Genomic DNA, 23,367 nt, shown 5'->3' with positions numbered 1-23,367 from the left:
GAATGACATGCGTGAATTGTGTTGATATGTGTTACAGTTGTTTTTTCTCTCGAAAAGTGGAGTATGACTATGAGGGAAATGCAGGGGAGCAGGGGCATATGCTATATAGAATAGCCTCAAGCAGGCCTTTCTAAGGGGTTATGGATAGTAGAATTAAGCAAAAGGGGAGTAAGTAGCAGTAAGGGTAACATTGCATCTATTAAGGCAAATTTGTAATGCAAACTTCTTTGGCAAATTATTCTCCCTAGTTACTAGAGTTCTCAGACTGGTAGAATTGCAAAGGATGATCTTCCTTCCCTTTCCACAATATGGAATTGAGAAACTTTGAGGTGAAAAATGGAGCATTGCTATATGGCATACAGAGAATGAAATCATAGTGTCTGGAAAAACTAGTGTCTCTACAGTCTACACTACACTCATAATATATCGAGTTGATTTGGCCGGGGGTCAAATCAGATAATTGACGCATGACCTCCGACCTCGGCAGGGGATCAGCCATTCGCATTCCAACTTCTGTGTTGTGTACACGTGTTTTTCCCCTCCCACCCACCACTGGTTTTTGATCAGTTCTCATCTGAATAAATTATCTACCAAGCCCATCACTTTGTTTTCCTTGTATGCATGGGAGAGAGAGTGCAGGTAATTATGTTGATCGCCAGAGGGGAACAAAAAAATTTCTTTTTTAAATCAGGTGGAAATCATTGCACCTGGATGTTATCCACAAAATTTACTTGCTGAGGCCTAACCAAGAAATTTGGTGCCAAAAGGCTGCCTCAGAGGGGAGACCCATAAACTCCAGTAAAGGTTTCAGTTTCATGGCACTGGTCCAAGCAGCAGCCAATGAGAGGCTGTAAGTGTAGACATGGAGGAGGGATGTTGCTGTTTTCACCTTCCCAATAAAGTCTGACCTTCAGTGGTCACTGTTCGTTTGAGCTCTTCACCCTTTTCAACTGCACCTGTACGTGCTTGGAGTATATTATGTATTCTATTCTACGAGCATAGACGTCAGGCCTCCCAGTTAGGTTATCACTAGAGCTACCATACCTACTCTCCAAAGCAGAGGTTTGGGTTTTGGCTTAATTTTTGTGTGTTTTTAGGTTTTTTTATCAGGCTTCCTTTTTTGCACCAGTATCTTTTAATAAAAAAAAGCCTAAAATAGGACACACCCCAAACCTCTGCTTGGAGAGTAACCATACCAATGTAAATTGTTGCTTCTTGGAGGCAAAAATGATGATCAATAATGGAAAATCATAGCCTGGGTACCATCCTACTTGTATGCCGGGGCTCCCACAGTCGCTTCCTTCTTAGGGAAGCGACTGTGGGAGCCCCGGCATACAAGTAGGATGGTACCCAGGCTAGGAAAATTAATGCCTTAACAGAGTCTGAGGAGAGAGTCTGTGGGTAGTGACCCAGACTTTAATGAGGTCCATGTACTATTTACACACTCGCCTCTCTCAACTTCCAGAAACTTTGCACTTGTGACAGCCCTGCCCTAATGAGCCCTCCGGTTCAATGGCAGTGTGTTCACAATATTTGCACATGGCAGACAAACAGATAATTTCTCCTTGCCAAGCTTCCTGCCAGACTACCAAAGTACCATAGCCTGATGCTAGGCTAGGTTCTGTATGCTTCTTTGTGTATATTTGTTCATGTCAGCTATGAAAATTGTTATCAATGCTAGACAGATGTATACATGGTCAACTTGTGCACTGTTGCTAATTTCCTAATCTCCAATCAGATCCTAGGGTGGCAAAAGACAGGATCAAATTGGCCAAGCATCCATTCACCAGAGAGGGTCCATATGCCACCCTTTGGCTTTATGACACAACAGATCAACTAAATAAAAGGTCACAAGAACCCCCTAATAAATCATCTGTTTTCAAGAGGCCTTGACTCAATCACACTATTCCAGAAGACATAACTGGAAATAACATTACACATAAACCTTTAGATTTGATTTCAGCTACCATGTTCCAAACTTGCAACTGATTGATCATGAAGCAGATATGCAGCTCAGTGTAACTGTTGGTCAACTGTTAAAACCACCCTTTGGCATTTCGCACCAGCTTCGCAGGCACCGTGGCCAGGTCATTATTTTACATCAAACAACTTGTCCCACCTAAGCTCTGCATACATGAATCTCATCAAACTCTGCATATTTTCCACCAGACCTCTGGCCAATAATCCCGACCAAGACCGCAGGTCTGTCAAGGAATTTGGCGAGTCAATTTTGGGGTTGCAAACAGTTTATCATTTGCAAAGTCCACGGTGCTGGAATATTGTGCCGGCTTGGCGGAACGCCAGTTGGGTACTCAGAGACTGGGATGAGAAGTCGGTTGAAAGGTCCGACAGAATAATTCACCCCGTCTCACTTTGGTGCCGGCTTTTATTACTAGAACTGATTAACGAGACGCCTGTACTAGACGGGGCCCCAAACAGGCATTTGGGACTGAGGGGTAAAAAGGTTGTAGGGGTGTGTTTCCTTGTAATGTCAGCATAAAGAAACGTTTGTACTCGTCTTACAATCAAAACTGCCCAACTCGGGACTGATAAAATCTGATCTATAAGAACAGGCACGATGGAATTATAATATAGAACTTTTTTAAGAACATTGATGACACACACTGATTTGGTGTGCCAATGACAACTTAATATGAGATAGCACTGCACATTTGTCACCAAGAACAGTACATTATTATTATCAAAAGAACAGGTGGTCACTAGTATGGACAGGATTTTTGCTCCTGTCAATGGGAAAAATTATCAATAAAAAGTGGTCACAACGAATGGACAGAGTCAAAATTGAAGGTGTGAGAAGTTGGCTTGCTGCTCCAGCCACTTGGTACCACCCTTTATAATTTTATAATATCTCAGATATATCTCTAAGAAACTTTTACCACTTAAAAGTTTAATACTTGTCTAATTTATTAACTTCTCTGAAGGATCTGACACTTGAAGGTGTGAAACCTTACAACTCAAAAGTTTACACTAATTTATTAAGATATTTTTTAAGGATCCGGTAGTTGTGGGTGAGGGAAGTTGACTTGCTGCTCGAGCCACTTGGCAGCAGTTAGTGTCACCTGTTCACTGTTTCAGACATATCTTGAAGAAAGTCTTATACTACTTTATTAAAATCTAAGACATTTCTGAAGGATCTGGCAGTTGCAGGTGAGGGAAGTTGACTTGCTGCTCGAGCCACTTGGCGGCGGTGAGAAGAGTCTTCTCCTGGAAGGACTGCCCGATCAGCTGCAGTCCGATCGGGAGGCCGTCTTCCGACAGGGACACAGGAACGTTCACCGCTGGGATTCCTGCAACAAGGCATCAGACATTTCAGACTTGGGTTTCAGTGAATTTATTGGACCAATCAAAGAGATATGGCAAAAAACAGTTACTCAAGCGACTGGATATGATTATGATTATGATATTTTTGACAGTTTCCAAAATCATATCCTGTAACTGTTGCTTGAGTAACTGTTTTTTTGGTGTCTTATCACCTGGATGTCTAACCTTCACCAATGTATCAAAGAGATCGTTTTAGGATTAGAATAGAAACTGTGCAGGGTTGAAGGGTAGCTTCAGTTTCCTTCATTCTTCCTTATGTTGACCTCTATCTCCTGCTGACCACTATCTCCTCCTTTGAATTCACCCCATTTCCTGTGTCTGAGCTACGTGATCATATAATGGAATAATTTTAATTTATAAAACTGAGGATATAGAGTCAACCATACTCTTAGATTACAAACCATGACAATATTACATATTACGTGTTACGTATATACATGTATTAGTTACAGGGCTACTGTAAGGTTCAGTCAATAGCAGGAAGTAATATGATAATCAAGCTACCGGTAGTAGGTATGAGAAATCATGGGACTGACATCAAGCAACAAAATTTACTTTGATTTGAAACACCCTCTTAAGATGCAGTTGGGCTTAAGGAGCCTTGATTTACAGCAAATGGGTCCCTCAAGTTTATCGATGGGTCCCTCAAGATAAACAGCAAATTAAGTGGTTTGGACACCTGGTTAGGATGCAGCCACAAAGTGTACCACATAGGGCATATACCAGCAGAAAATCCGGACCCAAGGCCAGGGGGCGACCAAGGAAGAAGTGGATTGACAGCGTGAAGGATACCCTGAACAGACATGGCCTTTCGTCTACTACAGCCTCCAGACTCGCCGTCAGCCGCCAACTGTACCTCCCCACGACACCCCAGACGGTAGAAGTGGATGGATAAAGTAAAGTAAAGTAGGGTCCCTCAAGACATGTAGTGAGCCAAAGGCAATAAATTTGTTCCTCAGCACTCAGAGGAGGAAGTCGATTACTCCAAAGGGGCTGCAGGGCTGCTTTTGAATTAGAATACAGATGATGGAGAATCACTCAAAACAAGTGTTGAGAAACTAAAATATATTTGCAGAACAGCACACTTGTGTATACTATATTGGTAGGGCCCTATATATAATACACTTAAGGCCACACCAATTTAATTTGTTGGTTCTCGGATTTTTTCAGAAAAAATATGAAGCGACAGGGCGAAAAAAATAAAAATAAAAACAGGTCTAGGCATCCTATTATAGGCTTAAATGCTACGAAATGAGCCATGAAGTCAACACAAAAGGCTGGGTTAAAATTTAAACATTGAATTTTGAACTTTTAATCAAACCACTGCAATGATAGATGGGAAAACTGTAACAACTAGGAAGAAAAGTACTTTCCTCAACTGTTGAGGGCAAAACATCAGCATTTTTCAGTTGATTCAGGACCAGAATCATATATATATTTTTTTTTTTGCAAATCAGAAAAAAACGAAGAGGCGAATCCGAGAACCAACAAATTAAATTGGTGTGGCCTAAGATTGGGTCTTCCTGTGACTGGCATTCATAAAATCAAGATTGTATGGCTTTTTGAGACCCCTGTCAAACAAAATAGAGAATTCTAATAATTATGAGCTATTGGATTTTTAACAAAAAGGCACTCTCTAATATCTTAATTGGAGCCTATTGTACCTCAGATTGGTGTTCAGGAGGGAATGTAGTCCTTAGAAACAGGAATGTGAGGCCATTTTAACATCATACATGTTATTCCTGCCTGCTGTTGTTATCCACCTGTCCACATGAGGAAGCCTGCTCCCATATGGCAACAATTTCACGCAGCAATTTCATGGCAAGCTATTTCCAGAGGACCCTCAACCATGAGAAGCAAGAACTGACTTACATGTGGCAAAAATTATTCCTGACGGGGCAAAAACTGTGTACGTACAGGAGTGTAAGAAAACTGTATTTTTTTGGCGAATTTTTCCTTTGTACATTGGCTGCTTTGATGTACGTCAAGAACATATGTTCAGATCATACACTGCCTGAAGGGTTGGCATATGGTCTCAATGTACGTTCTTGATGTGCATCAGACTTACACCCAGGAAAAATTTGACATATGTACATAGTTTTTATACCATCAGGTTTTTGCCCATGTGTAAATTGGGTCTAAGTTTGTGTGACTTTAACTGTTGACATTTTTGTCTCTACTTTAAGCATCTTTCATGTCACACCTGTTCACACAAGGGAGGCTGTTACCATATATGGCGGTGATTTCATGGCAGGCTATTTCTGCAGGACGTCATCCATAAAAATCAGGTCTGTGTGGTACCGACTGCCATGTTACACCTGCCAAAATGAATTGCCAGTAGTGGGTGTCTAATGCTTCTATGGCTGCAATTTCGAGGCAGGCTCTTGCCAGCTTTTAGTAGTATACATACATTATATGGGGCAAGGGCAAAAAGGCAGTAACCATTGGGCCATTCCATTTTGAGAAGGCCAGGGGGTGCTTGTGGCCTTCTCAAGTACGTAACTGGTAACTCAAAGTAAAAAGATAAAGTCTCTAAAGAGTTACAGAACTTGATTATGTTGTATTACTATTATATGTACTCTGTAATGTTCTATCTGGATGTCTAACCTTCATTAAAATGATCATGACACTCTCCATTTGAGTGACCCTATTCCTTTTTAACATTTAGCAAACTGAAATAGCCATTCTCTATTGGTTACAGGGTTAGGAAGCAGGAAGAAGGTTAAGCCGAACATGAAAAAACATTTTTGGAAACTGTCATGTCACATTTCAACTCCTGATATGCTTAAATGGGGTCTATGTGAAAAAAGAATGCTCCAATATAGAGAAAACATTTGCCTCACGACAGTACAGGCCAGGAGGATGTTATTCTATTCCACACACGCTGCCTTTTATGTTCCGCCCAGACACATTATACTTTATTAATGGCTGGGCTGACAGGTGGGGAGATTGCCACTGTCAATTCAATTTACAACATAATGTGCAACACAGTCTTTTATAATGTTACATCGTGTGGATGACTTGGCTCAAATTAAGGCAGAAGCAATGCAGTTTCTCGGTTGTAAGGATTCAAATCACGTAACATGTATTGTCCTGTAGTATTACAATCCGTTTACTTTAATACTCAATGTTTACTTACACGTGTACAAGTTAACCTACACGTGCAAGACACTGGTACTAAGTGTACTGTGGCCAAAAAAAACTTGGCAAAGACCATGGAACGAAATCTGTTTCTACTTAAAGAATCCCAGAGCTAATACTTCCCTTCAGACATTCTTAATTTGTACTTTGTCTATTTTTTCGTCATCATTCATTTTTAGACAATGATAAGAATAAAAATCTACAAAATACAGCAGTTAATTGATTAAAAAATAAGAGATAACTTTGGTTGATTTCAGTTCATGAGCAAGTCTCTGAATCTGTTTATTCAACACTGACATTTCAGACTCCAGACCCCAGAAACCACAGTGATTGCTCCTATCCTATACTACATGTATAGCCTGCACTGCAGCCTTTCTTTGGTGATTCAACACACTAAAACGTTTCTACGGCCATTTATCCTCTGATCTGCAACAGAGGGCAGCATTTAACCTTCAGGCTGCTAAAGGTACAATGTAGCCGTTTGGCACAAAATTTGCATTGGTTACCTGCTCAGTCAGCAGGGAGAAGGACAAGCCTGTTTATAGACAGAACAAAGCCTGTTGTTGTCGGTAAATTCTCTAGTCCAGATGCCAGACCCATAGCATGCTACATGTAGGCCCAGGGTCTTACTGAGGGCGACTGTGGTACACTATTTTTTGGGGTCATGTTGGCCCTGGAGCCAAGGACCTGGAGTGTAGGCCCTGGGAACAGTCTGGCACCCAGCCTAAGGAGCTGGCCTGTGTAGGCCCTGGCAACAGTCTGGCACCCAGCTTAAGAAGCTGGCCTGTGTAGGCCCTGGAACAGTCTGGCACCCAGCCTAAGGAGCTGACCTGTGTAGACCCTGGCAACAGTCTGGCACCCAGGCTAGCCAGTCTCCTGTCTGTCTCCTTTGTGCCCTCTGCCACGGCGAATCCTCTCAGCCTCTGGCCTCCCAGCAGGATATTTACTCAAAGGTGCTTGTGACTGTTGCCTTTTCCCTGCTCTATCATCTGCAGTTGTCAGTCACAGAAAGCCCCCAGACGGCCGCTCGGTACCCTCTTTCAGACAGAAGCCCTTCTATTCAGGATTCTAACAAAAGCTGTCCGCTCCATGTGCCGTGGTTCTTGTTGGACAAGGGTTCCGGACTCTTCTGTGGAGGAGGAGGTTTGTTTGCCCTGCTGCCAGGTCAGGAGGACCCGTGACCTTCATTGTTCTCTTGTTTGACCTTGGACATTGATCTGCTCTTGATGTCAGTATATTCCAGAGACTGTGGAAAAGGCTTGAACTTACGACACTGTGAGAACATCAGCAAATCTATTGTGGAGAAAAAAAAATTGACACCGAGTGTAATGTAATTACTTCAAAGACATCCCAAAATTTCACGTCAAAATTTGCAAGAACATTAAATTTGGACTCTGATATTGACTGTTTTTACGTTGTGACAAATTCAGCCATGAAAGTGTCACTACTTAACGTTGCCTTGACAGTTTCATTCCTCCTAACTCAAGTCTCCTCGCAAAAGAACAACAAGAGCGAGCAAGACTTGACCTGTGACCCTGGATGCAGGGGACCAATGGGGCCGCCCGGCCAGCGTGGTCGCCCCGGCAACAAGGGGATGATGGGATTGCCGGGGTGGCGGGGCGAGGCCGGACTACGCGGGTTACCGGGAAGCAAAGGGCCGCGAGGGAGGCTCGGGAAACCTGGCAAGCCTGGACCTCAGGGTCCGCCGGGTACGAAAGGTACGTTACGCTATCATGGTAATGCTTTTCCAAAATTTTATCCATGAGCAACATACTATTGTAGAATATGGTGACTCTGAATAAACCTCTTGGTTATGTACTGTATAAAGAGTCTTCACAGTGGATGATTCAGAGTTAGAAATTTTTTTAATGAACTTTCTGGTACGACAGCAAAATAACCTGTGTTAGAGAGCATTGACTTAAATGTAGTTCATTAGTTCTATTAAAGATGTTCTTTACGAGTCCAACTCCATGATTCTATCATTAAGAGAATGCACAGTGTAATTACATTCGGCCTGGGAGACAACATATCTAATTCAACAACATCCTAAAGCTTTTACAAAATTTGTTCTTTGAAAAGCCCAGTATGATCTATTGGACTTGAATCTAAAAATATTTTGTCCACTTTTCTATTAAATACTATCCCAGGGGATGCAGGGAAAGAGGGAAGAAGAGGAAGAAAAGGTGACAGAGGCGACCCCGGATCCTCAGGATCTTCCCTCCTGTATAACCTGGCCTTTTCTGCGGCCCGAACCTCGCCGCTCGGACCTGCGTACCGCAACGACGAGGTTATCATCTTCGACCACGTGTTCACGAACGTGGGAAACGGTTACGACGTAGCGACAGGGAAGTTCACGGCGCCGGTGGACGGTGTTTACGTCTTCATGTACAACATTCACAAGAACCTCGCCTCACACGGGATGCGGGTGGCTCTCATGCACAACGGGGAAATACAGGTTAGTAAAGGGGTGTTATCTAACTAATACCTAGTATAGTAGTAAAAATTTTCAATTTTGTTTTGCAGGTTAATTTTTTTTGTTCGCACACAGTTTGTTTTTGCAGCATGTACTTTAAGTTTCTAATATTGACAGTGATTAACGCATTTTCAATTTGTCCCTATAAAAGTATAATCAAAGAAAAACATAAGCTTTTAGGTCTCCTATCCACATATCATATCTCATCTTATAATTCATAAGTTGATCTATAATTACTTCTTCTGGGTATGGAAGTATTATTTTGGGTGGCTGAGCTGTGGGTTAGTATGTCTGTTTGTCCAGACAGATTAGGTTGACAGCACATGGGTGGGGGAAGATTGACAGACAGAAAAAATGAAAGAATCTGGCTGGGAGGAAGCTGGAACTTGATGTCAACATGGGGGCATTTAAGAGGCCGACGACTGCATTGTACAATGTACTTCCTGGAAATCCAAAATCTCCATTTCTTGCTTAATTACTCTGATACAATACGCCAAAAAGCAGTTACTCTAGCAACTGGATATGATTTTGAAAATCATATCCAGTTGCTTGAGTAACTGCTTTTTGGCGTATCCTATTACCTGGATGTCTAACCTTCATCGACGTACTCTGATACAACTTTTTATAACACTAAACAACAGGTGTTGGCCGAGGATGTGAGTGGAGACCCACACGACATGGCGGGGAACAGCGTGATCCTGCAGCTGACGGAGGGGGACGGGGTCTGGCTGGAGCTGCTGCAGAAACAGGCCATCAACAGTAACAAGAGCAGGCAGAGCACCTTCTCTGGCTACCTGCTGTTTACAATGTAACACCTGGGCACGAGAATTCAGGGCTTGAAGCACTTAGAAATATCATAAAACCTGCACCAGACAAATTTTATCTACATTAGATGTACAGTACTTGCAGTGCTCAAAGTACTGGGTTCTAATCTGTGCGCCCAAAATTGTAGCTGTGCAATGTAATTTTGACTGTGGGAACACTAGAAGTGCACCTACCCTTTTCAATGAGTATTGTGGGTTCTTTAACATACAGGAACTTATGGTATACCTACATTATCACATACATACGTACGCACGCACACACACCCATGCATGCACACACATACACAAACTCAAAGTTTAACACAACAGGCCTTCTGACAGTGAATCCTTAGTCTGTTCAGCCCTTTAGTAATTGCACTGATGCAGCCATTGAAAACATACTGCAAAATCCTAGCATCTCTTTGAGTCCATCTAACTTCACTTTATAACATAGTTTGTCCCAGAACACCTGTCAACATAGTGATGGATCAGTAAGCCATTAGAACAGCTCCGACCTTCACCCCAGATATCACAAAAATCCTACCTTCGGGCATCTCTTAGCTCAGAACAAGCCTGATATGGCAGCAGGCATGTGGGTCCTGATGTCTGATGTGTTTCAACTTGAACTAAGTTGACCTTAAACTGCCACTGGAGTGCCTAGGATTACTTGAAGTATGCAGTATGCAAAGTACTCACTGCTAACTTGGAACATGTAAAGTGTTACCTCTGCCCAAGACGTTATGGTATGTTTTCACCAGCATAATAATAAATAGCTCTGTTGGTTTGTGAATAGGACAAATCAGAAAGTGAAGACAGTCACTGGGTAAAAAAAGATTCTTGTGTACTTGGCAAGAGAGACATTGCCAAGTGGTTAGATTTTGAGAAAGATCGAGGTCAGGATTGGAATGCAGTATTCTTCGAAAGAGTTACTAATTATTGCCTAAAATAAGGCCTTCCTTTGCAAGTAGCAAAACATGGGGTAGATATATTCTAGCATGGACAGAACTATGCTACATTGATGGTAGTTCGCACTTTTTATTAACTTCTGTGATCATAGTACTTCTGAGCCCATCTTCAACTTACTTTTCTGTAATTTTCATTCCTTCTGACCACAAATCTACCACCCTCTCAGCATAAATAATGGCCCGTCCCTGAATACCTTTCAACATTCCGCTAGATTAGGTAGAGTGCTCGTGACCTTGGACTTTCCATATTACAAGAATTCTTTGCCTGAGGCAAAACCCTATCCAAAACACCTGTCAATCACCTGATATAGGGTCAGTGGGGAGGGGTCAACCGAAATGGAGTAGGGCGAAAGTTGTCAAGGGAAAAATGGTCCTGGCAAAGGGAAAAACTTTTTTATAAGAACAACTCATAATCACAATAATATCATGATCATGCAAAGGACTGCATGCGCCCTGTCAAATAGCATGCACATTGAGTGAGCTACATTATACAACACCTAGGAATTTTTTATTTGATCTGAGTGTCAACCCTCTTGAATGTGTGAAAGCAGCATTACTAGCATTAAATGATACAACTGGCTTGCTATGTTGAATTGTATGTATGCAATTTTTACAAAATTATGTGTTATGTAGTTTTCTAGCCTATTGTTCTCTGCAATCTATTGGCAGCAAGTAATTAAAAAGTTTGAGTGACAAGGTCATTTTGTTGTTTTTCTTTCCTTCATTTTGTGGTTCAGACCACAGTCACTTTTATCATGTTGTGAGTAAGAAACACAGAGGGATTTCCTGTACTACAAGGTCAGAAGATTATGTCTAACATTGAGCTTACCACTGGTATTCAAAACATTCCCACTGTGCGGGAGACTAGTTTGGACTCGCTGAATGATGTGATTAAAATAGTTTCTGCTCAGAAATGCATACATGTAAGTTATATTAGAACTACCAACATTTGTTTGGCCAATCACCATCATGGGATGGAAAAAACATAGCAGTTAGGGAGCTACCAACTGAAAGGCACAATTCTATAATAAACTTCAGGTGGTTAGTTAAAGTCAAGATCCCATAGCTCTTTTTAGAGGCTGTATTTTGCCACATCGTACATTCACCGTGTCTTGGGCACTGTACTGGGGGTTGAGCTCATCTTCCATTACCTCGAATTCTGAACTGAAGTTAGGTGCCCATTTTACTCCTGGCTAGAGGGACAAAAGTAGAGTCTTTTAGACAGTCCATACAAAGGAAACAAAAATAAGACAAGTTCATATAGCAGCTCCGCCCACCTGCCAAGTTGACAGGTTGTGTGAAGACGTCTTCCTGCTCTGTCCGAGTTCTGTTGTCTGCCTGGACAAACCACCTGTATGACCTTGCAGGGCTCAAGGTCGTGGGGGTCAACAAGATGTCCACCCCACCCTCAAACACCTTCCTGAAGTCATTGGCTATCAGCCTCCGTATTCTCTGGGCTTGTGTGAAATAGTGGTCGTAATGTCTGCAAAGAGGTTGAAAAAAAAAAGATTTTAGAAATGAATTTACTTCCATCCTCTATAACAATTGTTAGTTTGCTTTCAGGATTTTTCAAAAGTTTGTTGGATCTAAGTTGAAATGGAAAGAATTATACCATTTTTTTTTATTTGCAGAATTTGCAAACATTTAGAAAATAAAGAGTTCCTTACCTTCAAAAGTTTTTTTACTTATTCAAACAAATTGCAAACAAATTTGAATTTAACAAAAAGTTACTGCATGACTAACCTGAAAATTCACTGTAAACATAATTAACTTCAACAAGGAAAGAAAAATTGTACAATATTATGACTAATGAGGAACTTTACACACTGGATTCTACTATGTTAGAATTTGGACCCACCTCTTGAGTAGGAAGTAGTTGCCTGCCAGTATCCGGCCCCTCACCACGTCATTAAAGCCTTCATGTCTGGTCTGGGCGTACAGGGCCTCCGTGGAGCTGTGGTCTGAACCTCTGTGGCCTGACATGGGAACATTAAACACACAATCATTCAGTTGTTACTTTGATAAAGAACTTGTGATTTTACCAACAACATTGTACATACAGTGTCTGCTGGTTCATAGGGTGGATGGGTGGTTGGTTGGCTAACTGGATAGTTGGTTGAGTAGTTGGTTGGTGTTTGGTTAAGTGGTTGGTTGGTTGGTTTTGTGTGTGTAACTGTGTGGCTGTTTGGTTGGTTTTTTGAGTGGTTGGTTGGGTGGTTGGAATATTGTGACCTTCTGTGTACCTCAGCATGAAAGTTCATCTGTGTACCTGTTTTCTGACGGCCAGCTCAATCAAATTGGCTGCCTATTGGATACTGTCTACTGATAGATCTGCTTGGAGATTACCTATAAGTTTCTCTATCTGTATAGCCAGTATAACCGCCCATTGGTGTAACCAGCTTCGTAGGCATGTTGCGTGGTGGCAAGTTTAACCCCCAGAATAATTATTTTAATTATTTCCAGTCCATCTCTTACCAAACTCCAGCCCGTCATATCTGGCCATGTTGGAGGCCACCTCTGCAGCACAAAGGACGGAGTAGCAGACAATGGAGTACGGGGTGTGCGGCAGGGACACCTGCGAAACCCGTGCACCTGCGTCCTCCAACATGTCAGCCGCTCGCTTCCAGGTGCTCAGCGTTTCTTCAGACAGGTGTGGAGCATGGTACTCCTGTATGGTACGACACAATTCATTCAGTCATCGGCAAATGGCCTTTCATTTGAAGATGCCGAGAAGCTAACAGTATGCAAAAACCACACAGCTCAGAGAACCCTGATCCAGACCCTGAACTGACTGAATGTGGTCTACACGCAATAGGGTGAGCAGGTGAGCATTGGCAAAGTTTACAAGACATCATTATAATTTATTTATATGATCACAGAATGTCATATTATGCACATTAACTACATACTTTCTAATACAGTCTAATAATCAAGAAAATAAGTCACACAGTTCGATCAAATTTGTTGTAGAAAATCCTTGGATTAAATGAATATGTATAGAGATAGACTCTGATAGACTGAGACGTTCACTGACTAAATCTACCATGAAACAGCACCTAAAAATGAGTTGCTGCTGACATATATAAAGCCTTAGGAATGATTTCACTTGAAAAACAAGTTACCTTAGGAATGCCGACATGCAGACGCGTAATGTCGATGTGTTCAGGTAGAGAGAAGGGCTGGAAGGGGTCGGAGACTGTGGTGGAATCTTTAGGGTCATGTCCTGCCAAAGCACCTGGTGACAGACGGCACACACATGGTTTCATTTGGTGGAGAAACTCTTTATAAACTTCCATACCTGCACATGTATCTACCGGTATATAGCATATGGCCTACATTGTAAGCTGCCTTATCTGTATACTAGTACCCTAGCACATGTCATGTATATGCATACTTTGTATTGCACAGCAGTTTAACTTCCTTTTGGAATATGATACCAGTTCTTTACCTAGTGTTTCTTTGTTTGTTTCACACAACCAGTAAACCACCTTTAGGCCAGCTAAGTTAACGTCTAAGAACAAAATTTGACTGACTTTGGTCAAAGCCGACATGACTGTCTACTTAGGGTCCTCTAATGTGTACAAAGATAGGATCACCTATCATACAGATAACTACATGAACATGTTCCCTCTAACAACACTTACTGACTGTAATCCCGCAGTTTGCAAATGGAAGTCTGGGACATAACAGGTAGGCCATTATGAGAGCTCAATCTTCAAACATCATTCTGGATTTATTTCTTTTCCCGACCTGCGTACCACTGGTGCAATTTTTCATCACAACAGGAGGAAAGTGTCAAACCGTGGAGCTGACACGGAGTTTGTTGATGTTTGGGTAATCAAAGAACAGCGTTTATAAACTCTGAATCTTCATTCAGATCAAATGTCAGTCATGTCTGACTCAGTAAGGTGCATGTACATGTACTTCCTTTGCTTTGCTTGCATTGCCAGTGTCACAACTATGGTACTACTTCAGCTCCGGTACATTTGTAGGCTTAGCTAAGAGTCTGTGGTAAAATATGTTGCTATCCACTGTCAAGTTGTCATTTGCATTACACTTACAGCACATCTGTCTTTGTAATCCAAATGTTTATACATTGTAGAAGATACTTGTAGTGTGTTTCAGGCTACAGTTCCAAGATTAATGTGCTGTTCTGAGGGATATATGCCCTCTTTGATTTCAGACAGACCGAACCATTACCATGAGAGCGGTAGAAGAAGAAGAATGAGGCTGATGTTGTTAGGTTCTTGTAGTACGTAGACACACTACCAGTCTGTTTCAAGGTGGGTTCTGTTCCACTGCTAGAGAAAGCAATTTAAAACTGAAGACTATCAGAAGTACTTAATCGTCTGACATCAAGTGTTGACATGACTAATCCAGTCTTCTCTATCCAAACCTTCCAGTGATAAGAAGTAACAATGCTGACTAACAGCTGGTCGGGGATATGCCTGAATGTCCTTTAGCAGGCCTAAATAATATACAGGCAATGTGCAAAGAAAAACCATGTTTTTCTTAGTTATACCAGTATTGCTTCCTTCTATTAAAATGAAATTAATCTGACACTAACCCTAACAGCCTGGTAATACTAATTCAGTTAGCACACTAACCTATTGAAAATGCAGTTACATGTACTAACTTATTAACCAAGTGACAAAGTACAACCCACTAACCCAACATGATCACTGCATCATCCACACACCGGGTGAAGATGCCCGGAACATCCAGCGAGTTGACCAATGGGATCAGTCCGTGGCGGGACAGTAAACCGTATGTCGGTTTCAGCCCAACCACTCCACAGTAGGAGGCAGGATTCCTGACGGAGCCACCGGTGTCTGAGCCTAGAGCACTGTGGAAAAGACTTGATGTTTCAGGATACAATGTTCCTTATATTGGGTAACATCTTCTAGTCACCCTAAAAGTCATGTGAGTGAGCAAATAAAAAAAAAATATATGAAATCTTTGTCAGGACAGCTGAACAAATGACTAAAAGCAAAAGCGTGGTATACGCAATAATACCATACTCTGTGCCTTCAGTATTCATACACAGTCCATCACTTCCTGAATTCCTCCATGTACAGCCCACTTACATTGTACTCCCACCCGACTCGTACTGGCTTGACCAAACCTGCCAATCAAGTAACCAAACCCACTCTCCCTGCACTCATCATCTCTGTAGGACGAGCATACACACAAAGTCACAAACTCACAGACAAACCCACCCAAAACAATACCTCCACACCAGGAGGTAACAACTACAACAAAACTTACGCTTTGCAAATCCCAGCAGCCACAGCCACTGCACTGCCACCTGAGCTTCCCCCTGTAATGAACCAATCACTGTCCTCCGTGGAAGTCACATGATGATGCATAGTCCTCATTTGCATACTTTTTGGCTTTAGGTCATGACAACTGTCTCTGATTGGCTGAGAGTCTTGTTCTTGATGCCTTGTTTGGAAGTTGTATTTCCATGGGTTCCTGACAGGTCCAAAGATGCTGTCTACACTACCAGATCTGTGGACAACAAGACAGCAACACAATCAGACTTTGGACTTCAAAAGATAAGTACATAATACTTGAGACTAAAAAAGGCAAGGAAAATTCAATAGTACATGACACTTAAGACTAAAAAACTTCAAAGATATCCACATACGTACATGCATTGTATCAATGGTCATTGGAAGTGCTGGAAACTTCAATGCACATCTGGTAATAGATTAATGTACATTCCCTTTTCAAAGTCTTTCCAAAAGACCAGTACTATAGTCATTCAATTCAACTTCTCCTCTACACCAGTGTGAAATGTACTAGTATATGCATCATAAGCACCATCTATTGATAGAAGTCAGTACTGCATACAGGTGAGGAAATTTTCTGCATTTTAATCCATCTCACAAAGATAAATTTTGCTGAAATGTATTTTTGTGGCAATTTCTTCAATGGACGCCTTGTCAATGGAAATGTGCACTTTAAATGTGAGACTGCACAAAGGTGGGTGTCATGAAACCCTTCTTGTACCAGCTTATTGTCAGTTAATATCCACATGTAGCTTACAAGCACCATCTATTGGCTAGAGCTGGTACTGCAGGTCCTACAAATTGTCCTTCAGCTCTAAGACAGAGTTAGGCAAAAGCAACACCTTATGACAAACTTCCTGATGCCAGCTTTCTCCAATGATTATGATGATAACATGATGCTATAATGCTGTGTAATGTTTGGGGTATCTGTATAGCCAGTATAACCACCTTTCGGCATAACACACCAGCTTCGCAGGCACGCGGCGCGGCGGCAGCTGGCTACATTACACCGATCGACTTGTTACACCTAGCCCTTGGACATCAAACTCTAGACAATGTAATGCCCCTACTGTACTGGGGTGTGTGCAATTGGGGTGTGTGCAAGCCTGTGAGAAAAGCATTTTTCTGACAGCTGAATGCATTTCTCCTATAGCCTCCACCAGGCTTTTCTATGGGAATACGGATAGTAGAATTCGGCAAAAAAAGAGAATAAAATTGGCCAAGGGAGTCCGGCCACGGGGAGGTAGTTTCTTTCCCTCCTGCGTGGCCCAGTCAAACCTACAAGACGGCCAAACTCCCCCGGCAAATATTCTCCTATAGGAATCAGGACGACTCGGACCATTACCAACTCGGCCCATCGCAAATTTGGTCAACTCGGCCCACCGCCCTGGTTAACTCGGCCCACCACCAAATCAACCATGTTGACTATGAGGTTTTTTAAAGTCCCAAACCGCCGGTGCTTGGACAATCAACATGATTTTATAGAGACCGCGTCTTTTAAATTTTGTCAGATAACTTCGAACTGTAGACTTTGAGGGTTTTTTAAAGTCAAAACCCGCCTGTGCTTGGGCAATCAACATGGCTTTAACCGAGACCGCGATTTTTTGTTAGACAACAAAATTAAACTATTGAATTGTTTGGCTATAAAACGGGATATAAAAATTCTAGTCATTCAGATACACGATACAGTGTTCGAAATACCTGTCTGCAGTCTGCAATCTGCAGATAGATTTCAAAGATTGCAGAAGAAAAATTTATACAATCTGCAATTTTGCAGCAGGAAAAATTGGCACTTGGGATTTGACGCTCTTGGCCCCAAGGACAGACAACGCTTAAGCTCCTGTTCTGAAACAACAGGAGTTTCTTCACTAATTTACATCAACTTTGTCTTGACTTGTTTATCTTTTGTTTCCTTTTGGACTTCCAAAAATTTGTCTTCACTAATTTGCATATCAATCAATAGTTCATGCTTATAAACCTGCAAGATTGTAGTATAGAGGCTTGTGTATTTGCAGAAAGTATTTCCAAATTGCAGAACAAAATTTTGACTCTTCTGCAATATTGCAGACCACTTAAAAAAAGTATTTCGACCACTGCGATACTAGGCGGATTAATTTGTTCACATTATTTTAGTACATTCTTACTTTGTTTCATGGCGATAGTTATGTGACTATTGTACGGATTACTTTAGTAGAAATAGTATGTAATTGTAAGCCTTCAATTAACGTCGTTTGTTGAATAAGGAGTGGCGCTAGTTCTGTTCGTTATACCTGTGGAAAAAGAAAGAAATTACATAAGTTGAATAAACTTCTTATTGAAGATTGATGATATTTGTTCGAAAATTGACATCGTGTGTACGTGTGTTTCTGCCTAAATTACTGTCTCCGGATTGGGCCGAGTTGACCCGGGAGTTGGGCCGAGTTGACCAGGTAGATGGGCCGAGTTGTCTGGGCCGAGTCGGTAATGGTCCGAGTCGTCCGACATTCCTCCTATATACATGTATAGCCAGCGTAGTTAGTCTGGTAGAGACTATTTCTCCTAGGAGTTAGTCGCGAGTCTTACTTACCCCATAGCAAACTCGTCCATGTTGGTTTTCCCTAGAAGCACAGCTCCTCTGTCCACTAATCTCTGCACCATGGTGGCATTGTAGGGTGGGACGTAGTCTACAGGAAAGAAACAGAGCCATGGAGAAATTTAGATGGATTATAATAAATCACTGTCTGATCACTTGTACATTTTTTTTTATGCGGACGTACATGTGAAGAGAAACACCCTGTCTTGCAGGTAATGCTTAATGACATGAGTATGACTTACATGTATTTGAAAAAATAAGTACTGTACATGTATTGGAAAAAAATAAGACATGGAAAATCTCTTTAATCTCATCTACTGGGTAAATTATCCCATGCTCTAATTGTTTGACCGTTGGGGCACCACAGATGATCTGAGAACCAGTTTTCTTCACCCTTCTTAGTTTTCTGTTTTACTTAGTGCTGTGCTGGTCAATTCTCTAGTACATGTACATGTATCTGCATCATATTAAACTCCCATGGTTCAACAGATTAAAGTCTCCTCACTTGACAGTGTGAACTCATTTTTAAGACTTCAAGTTCAACGACACCTAGTTTGAAAACAAAGTTAACATTTCCACTTGTTGCTGGCTGTAAGAGAAAGTTTCACTCTGTTAATGATCACACAGGAAGTGTGTGGGTGGAGAAGAGTGGCATCTTCCTGCGTCACACGTTGGTTTGATCGGGAAAAACATCTTACATAAACAGGAAGAGCTGATAAAGGAGGGAGAGATGACTGACGTTTTTGTGCGTCAGATGTTAAGAAGATATAAAAATCATCAGGAAGTGCTGATTGGACCTGGGGCCTGGCCAGTGGGAGGCTGTTGGAAGGCTCAGCTCCTGCTCCTGGCTTGCTTTGTGTTGGGCAGATATGCTTGTCAATGTACCAGTACCGAACATCTCAAGAAAACAGGAAGAAGAAATAAATGAGGGGGAGGTTTTGTACATATAAGTACAAACTGTGTAAGACTGGATTGCAAGGTTTGAGCCACTCACACTGGGAAGGTCCCCTACTCTTTTCAATATTAGTGCGATGGGTTCTTAAACGTGCGTGGGGTGTGGCTCTCATTTAACGTCCTGTTCGAGGGACATCCCTAACCAAAGTTAGGTACTCATTTACACCCGAGTGAAGTGGGGAAAGTCGTGTAAAGTGCCTTTCCAAAGGGCATAAGATCAGTGACAAAGTGGGGTTTGAACGAACCTGGGACCTCTTGGTTCCGAGCCGAAGACGCTACTGTTATGCCACACGCCCACACAAATGCTAAGTACTAAACAGAGAAACTGGTATAATTGCCCTATGACCTGAGAAAGAAAATTGGGCATTGTGAAGTCATTTTCATGCCACCTACAAAGTTTGCACTTGTTGCTGGCTGTCTGTGAATGATCACACAGCGAGGCCACGTGTTGTGGTAAGTATGAGCGACACTCTCCTTCATTTGATCCTTAATGTAATCAAGATGAACTCTCACAAAACCAAAAACATGATCAAGATATAAATGAGCAGGAGATGAGTGATATCTACTCTTAATGTGATCAAAGGAACCATCCAGAAGTCTTGCTCTAGGGCATAGATGAATATAGAGTCTGAAGAATAAATTAACGGCTGGTCCTGCCACTGCCAGGCTTCATGTTGGGCATATATAGAATATGGGTGTTATACCATGGTGAAAAAAGTAGTATTGTGTAGAGTATCTGTAACAGTATGTAACTTTTATGCAAACTATTATTAATAGTGCAATTTTCATTGCCCTATCTAGTACTAGTATTATACCTACTTAACAGCAAAGGGTTAGTGTCACATATAATGAGCAGTAAGACGAGCACACTGTAAGGTTAGAAATGTATATTCTTTATTGTGGAAATCATACTTTACTTCAGCCATTGAAGGCTGCCGATCTGTAATGATGAGGATTTGAATAAAATATCTATTCATTCAATTCTGACATTGTTCTACAAGGCCATTGCTCCCAACTTGTGCTTGGAAAATCAACACCATAATAATTATCATACATTGTATATAAGGGTGTTGAGCATGCATCTGCTGAAGTCATTTTCCATATTTCAAGTTCAATGACACCTAGTGACCTAGTTAACATTTCCACTTGTTGCTGGCTGTAAGAGAAAGTTTCACTTGTATGATCACACAGGAAGTGATGTGTGGGTGGAGAAGAGCGGCACCTTCCTGCATCACACGTTGGTTTGATCGGGAAAAACATCTTACATAAACAGGACGAGCTGATAAAGGAGGGAGAGATGACTGACGTTTTCGTGCGTCAGATGTTAAAAAAGATATAAAAATCATGACGAAGTGCTGATTGGACCTGGGGCCTGACCAGTGGCAGGCTGTTGGAATCGTGAGGAAGGCTCAGCTCCTGCTCCTGGCTTGCTTTGTGTTGGGCAGATATGGTCGCTGATGTAATTACCGGTAGGGAGAACATCTCACGAAAACAGGAAACAGAAATAAATGAGGCGGAGATGAGGGATAATCTAATATTCATGTTGGAAGCATGAAGAAGGCTGGTTACTGCTCCTGGCTTGCTTTGTGCTGGGCAGACCAGCGTGTCTAGTGTATCTCCTGCATTGAAACTAGTGGTGAAAAATATTAGAAAACTAGTGGTTATATCTAGCAGGTATTGCATGATATTGAATACATGTATAAAACAGACAACAGGTTTTGAGGTTTGCTTCAGTGTTTGATGTTGAACCCAAAAGTACGTGTACACTTTAAATGAGTTACTAGTTGAAAAAGTATGGTGTGCATGTATGAAGGCTTAAAGCAGACAGCTTAAACTACAACACCAGTAAGCCAAACAAACAAACAAACAGACAAACAAACAAACAAACAAACAGACCTCTGAGTATTCTCGAGGAACATGTTGTTCTGATACCAGCAGTGCTGAAGGCGTCTTTAATGGTGACAGGAATACCGTCTAAGACATGTAGCCGACTTCCTGTAAGGCATAGGGAGTGAAGAAACTTTCAAAAGTCACTTTAAAGGAAATGATACCTAAGTTGACAAGAATTGAAGGTTTATCATCAATGGTCGAACTTAACTTGAAGCAAAACAAAAAACTAAACTTGCCCAAATTGACTGAGAAATATCAAATAGAGTTAAGTTACAGAAGTGGTGAATTGTTCATTCCAATTGACAAAGATTACATCCACACGTACTGTTAAAAAATTTGGTGCCATCCTGCCTTTGAAGCCTTACCCTAGTCTCCATCAGACTCTTTTGCTGGCTGAATAAATAGTATCTGTATCTGTATAGCCGGTATAACCGCCCTTCAGCGTAACACACCAGCTCCGCAGGCACGTGGCGCAGCGGCAACAAGCCATATCACACCGAACGACTCATTACACTTAAAATCTTTGCACATTTGATTGTAGGAGTTGTTTAAAGCTTTCTAGTGATGATGTGACAACTTTAGAAATCAGCCTAAAAAGAATGTAGCTCATGACCAGGGGAGTTGGCTGGCCACAGATCTGAGGGTCCAGTTTGCAGACTGGCCTTACCCTGTCTGTGCCTGAGGGTGGACTCTGCAGCCTGCTGCCCCGCCATGTCGTATGTCTCCGTGATGAACACGTTGAGCTGCTGAACCTGCCTGGCCCTGGCCACACACGCAGCACACAGCTCAGCCGCTGTCACGGACCCCTCATTCAGCACCCGAGCTGTCTGCAGGGGGGGAGAAAAAAGCACAACATCGTGAACCGACTGAAGTTTTCTTTACTTGCATGTAATGAATAACCTCATGGGAATCTACTCTCCAAGCAGAGGTTGTGGGGGAATGATCGTTACCTTTTTACATATGGCCGTTTTTTTTTTGTGGCGACCTTCTCTGGCTAATGGATACTGCCTGCATGGCCAATTTGATACTGTCTTTTTGCCACCGAGAGGGATCTGCTTGGAGATTAATGGGAATCATACTTCTCACACTTTTTGTCCTGTATGATACAACCACAGACAATATTAAAGAGATAGCTGACTGGTCCCAATTACACTATTCACAAACACACATGACGTGTATACACACACACGCGCATGTGTGCACAAACACACACACACACGAATGCACACACGTGCACACACACACAAACACACACATTCAGACATACACACACACACACACAGACACACACACACAAATTCAGACACATTCACTGAATTAGAAATGCTAAAATTATACAATATTTCACTCCTGGCTCCCTTGGGGAATCTTATGTCACATCAAACCAGCCCTTTACTTACAGTAACTATTGATTACATGTAGTATAAGACGTGTACACCAACCTACGTGTGGTCCAAACCAATTTAAAGCTCTTTGCCAAACTATAATGTGTTCACACCCTGATTTATGAGAAGTTTGAGCCACTGGGTAATATAACATAATACATGCAACGGTAGGTAAATTTGAGAGGATTAGAGTTTCAGACTTAGAGTTACCTCCTTCAGCGTGAGCCCCAGCATGCTAGAAAAGTTCCACTATGCGGCAAAACTTGTGAAAGGAGTCAAGGACACATTCACGTATCCCTGCTCCATAACACTTGGACCTGCACATGTGCACGAGATGGTCCACTGTTGTTTTAGGGGTGTATATTTTACATCTTAGGTCTAAAACATATTTTACGTCGTAATAAAGATATGAATTTGATATAAACATACATTTAAAATTTTTAATGATATTTTGATAGATTTGAACTCTATACTTTGCCTGTGTTTGAATTTTAAGTATATTTCTTTTCATACTTCTTACCCTTTCAGATTTTGAACTGTTCTACACG

General features: G+C 41.7%; 1 protein-coding gene across 1 annotated transcript; it reads right to left on the bottom strand.

Annotated features, from left to right (window-relative positions):
* Nucleotides 1–1,883: 1,883 nt before the first annotated feature.
* Nucleotides 1,884–23,144, bottom strand: LOC109488052 (glutamyl-tRNA(Gln) amidotransferase subunit A, mitochondrial-like). The gene is made up of 11 exons (XM_019792201.1): nt 23,030–23,144; nt 22,102–22,261; nt 21,441–21,539; nt 18,585–18,681; nt 15,993–16,235; nt 15,395–15,570; nt 13,847–13,959; nt 13,200–13,392; nt 12,583–12,700; nt 12,002–12,207; nt 1,884–3,308 (listed from the first exon to the last, which is right to left on the bottom strand). Exons 1-11 carry the CDS (start codon nt 23,051–23,053, stop codon nt 3,136–3,138), a joined length of 1,602 nt encoding a protein of 533 aa, XP_019647760.1. The 5' UTR covers nt 23,054–23,144; the 3' UTR covers nt 1,884–3,135.
* Between the last annotated feature and the right edge of the window lie 223 nt (nt 23,145–23,367).

Source organism: Branchiostoma belcheri, unplaced genomic scaffold (assembly GCF_001625305.1).
Source record: "Branchiostoma belcheri isolate BF01 breed outbred unplaced genomic scaffold, Haploidv18h27 scaffold91, whole genome shotgun sequence".
In the NCBI taxonomy this organism is placed as follows: domain Eukaryota; kingdom Metazoa; phylum Chordata; class Leptocardii; order Amphioxiformes; family Branchiostomatidae; genus Branchiostoma; species Branchiostoma belcheri.
The sequence above is the reverse complement of the archived record's forward strand: the minus strand, read 5'-3'. Positions and strand labels throughout refer to the sequence as shown.

Bases quoted from the DNA above. Each gene is read 5' to 3' on its own strand.
- LOC109488052 (XM_019792201.1), bottom strand. From the start codon at position 23,053: ATGCTGGGGCTCACGCTGAAGGAG. The intron at 12,208-12,582 runs GTGGGTCCAAAT...ACCTCTTTGCAG, and splicing joins AACTACTTCCTACTCAAGAG to ACATTACGACCACTATTTCA. The intron at 3,309-12,001 runs GTGGGCGGAGCT...GCCTTGTTGCAG, and splicing joins ACAACCTGTCAACTTGGCAG to GAATCCCAGCGGTGAACGTT.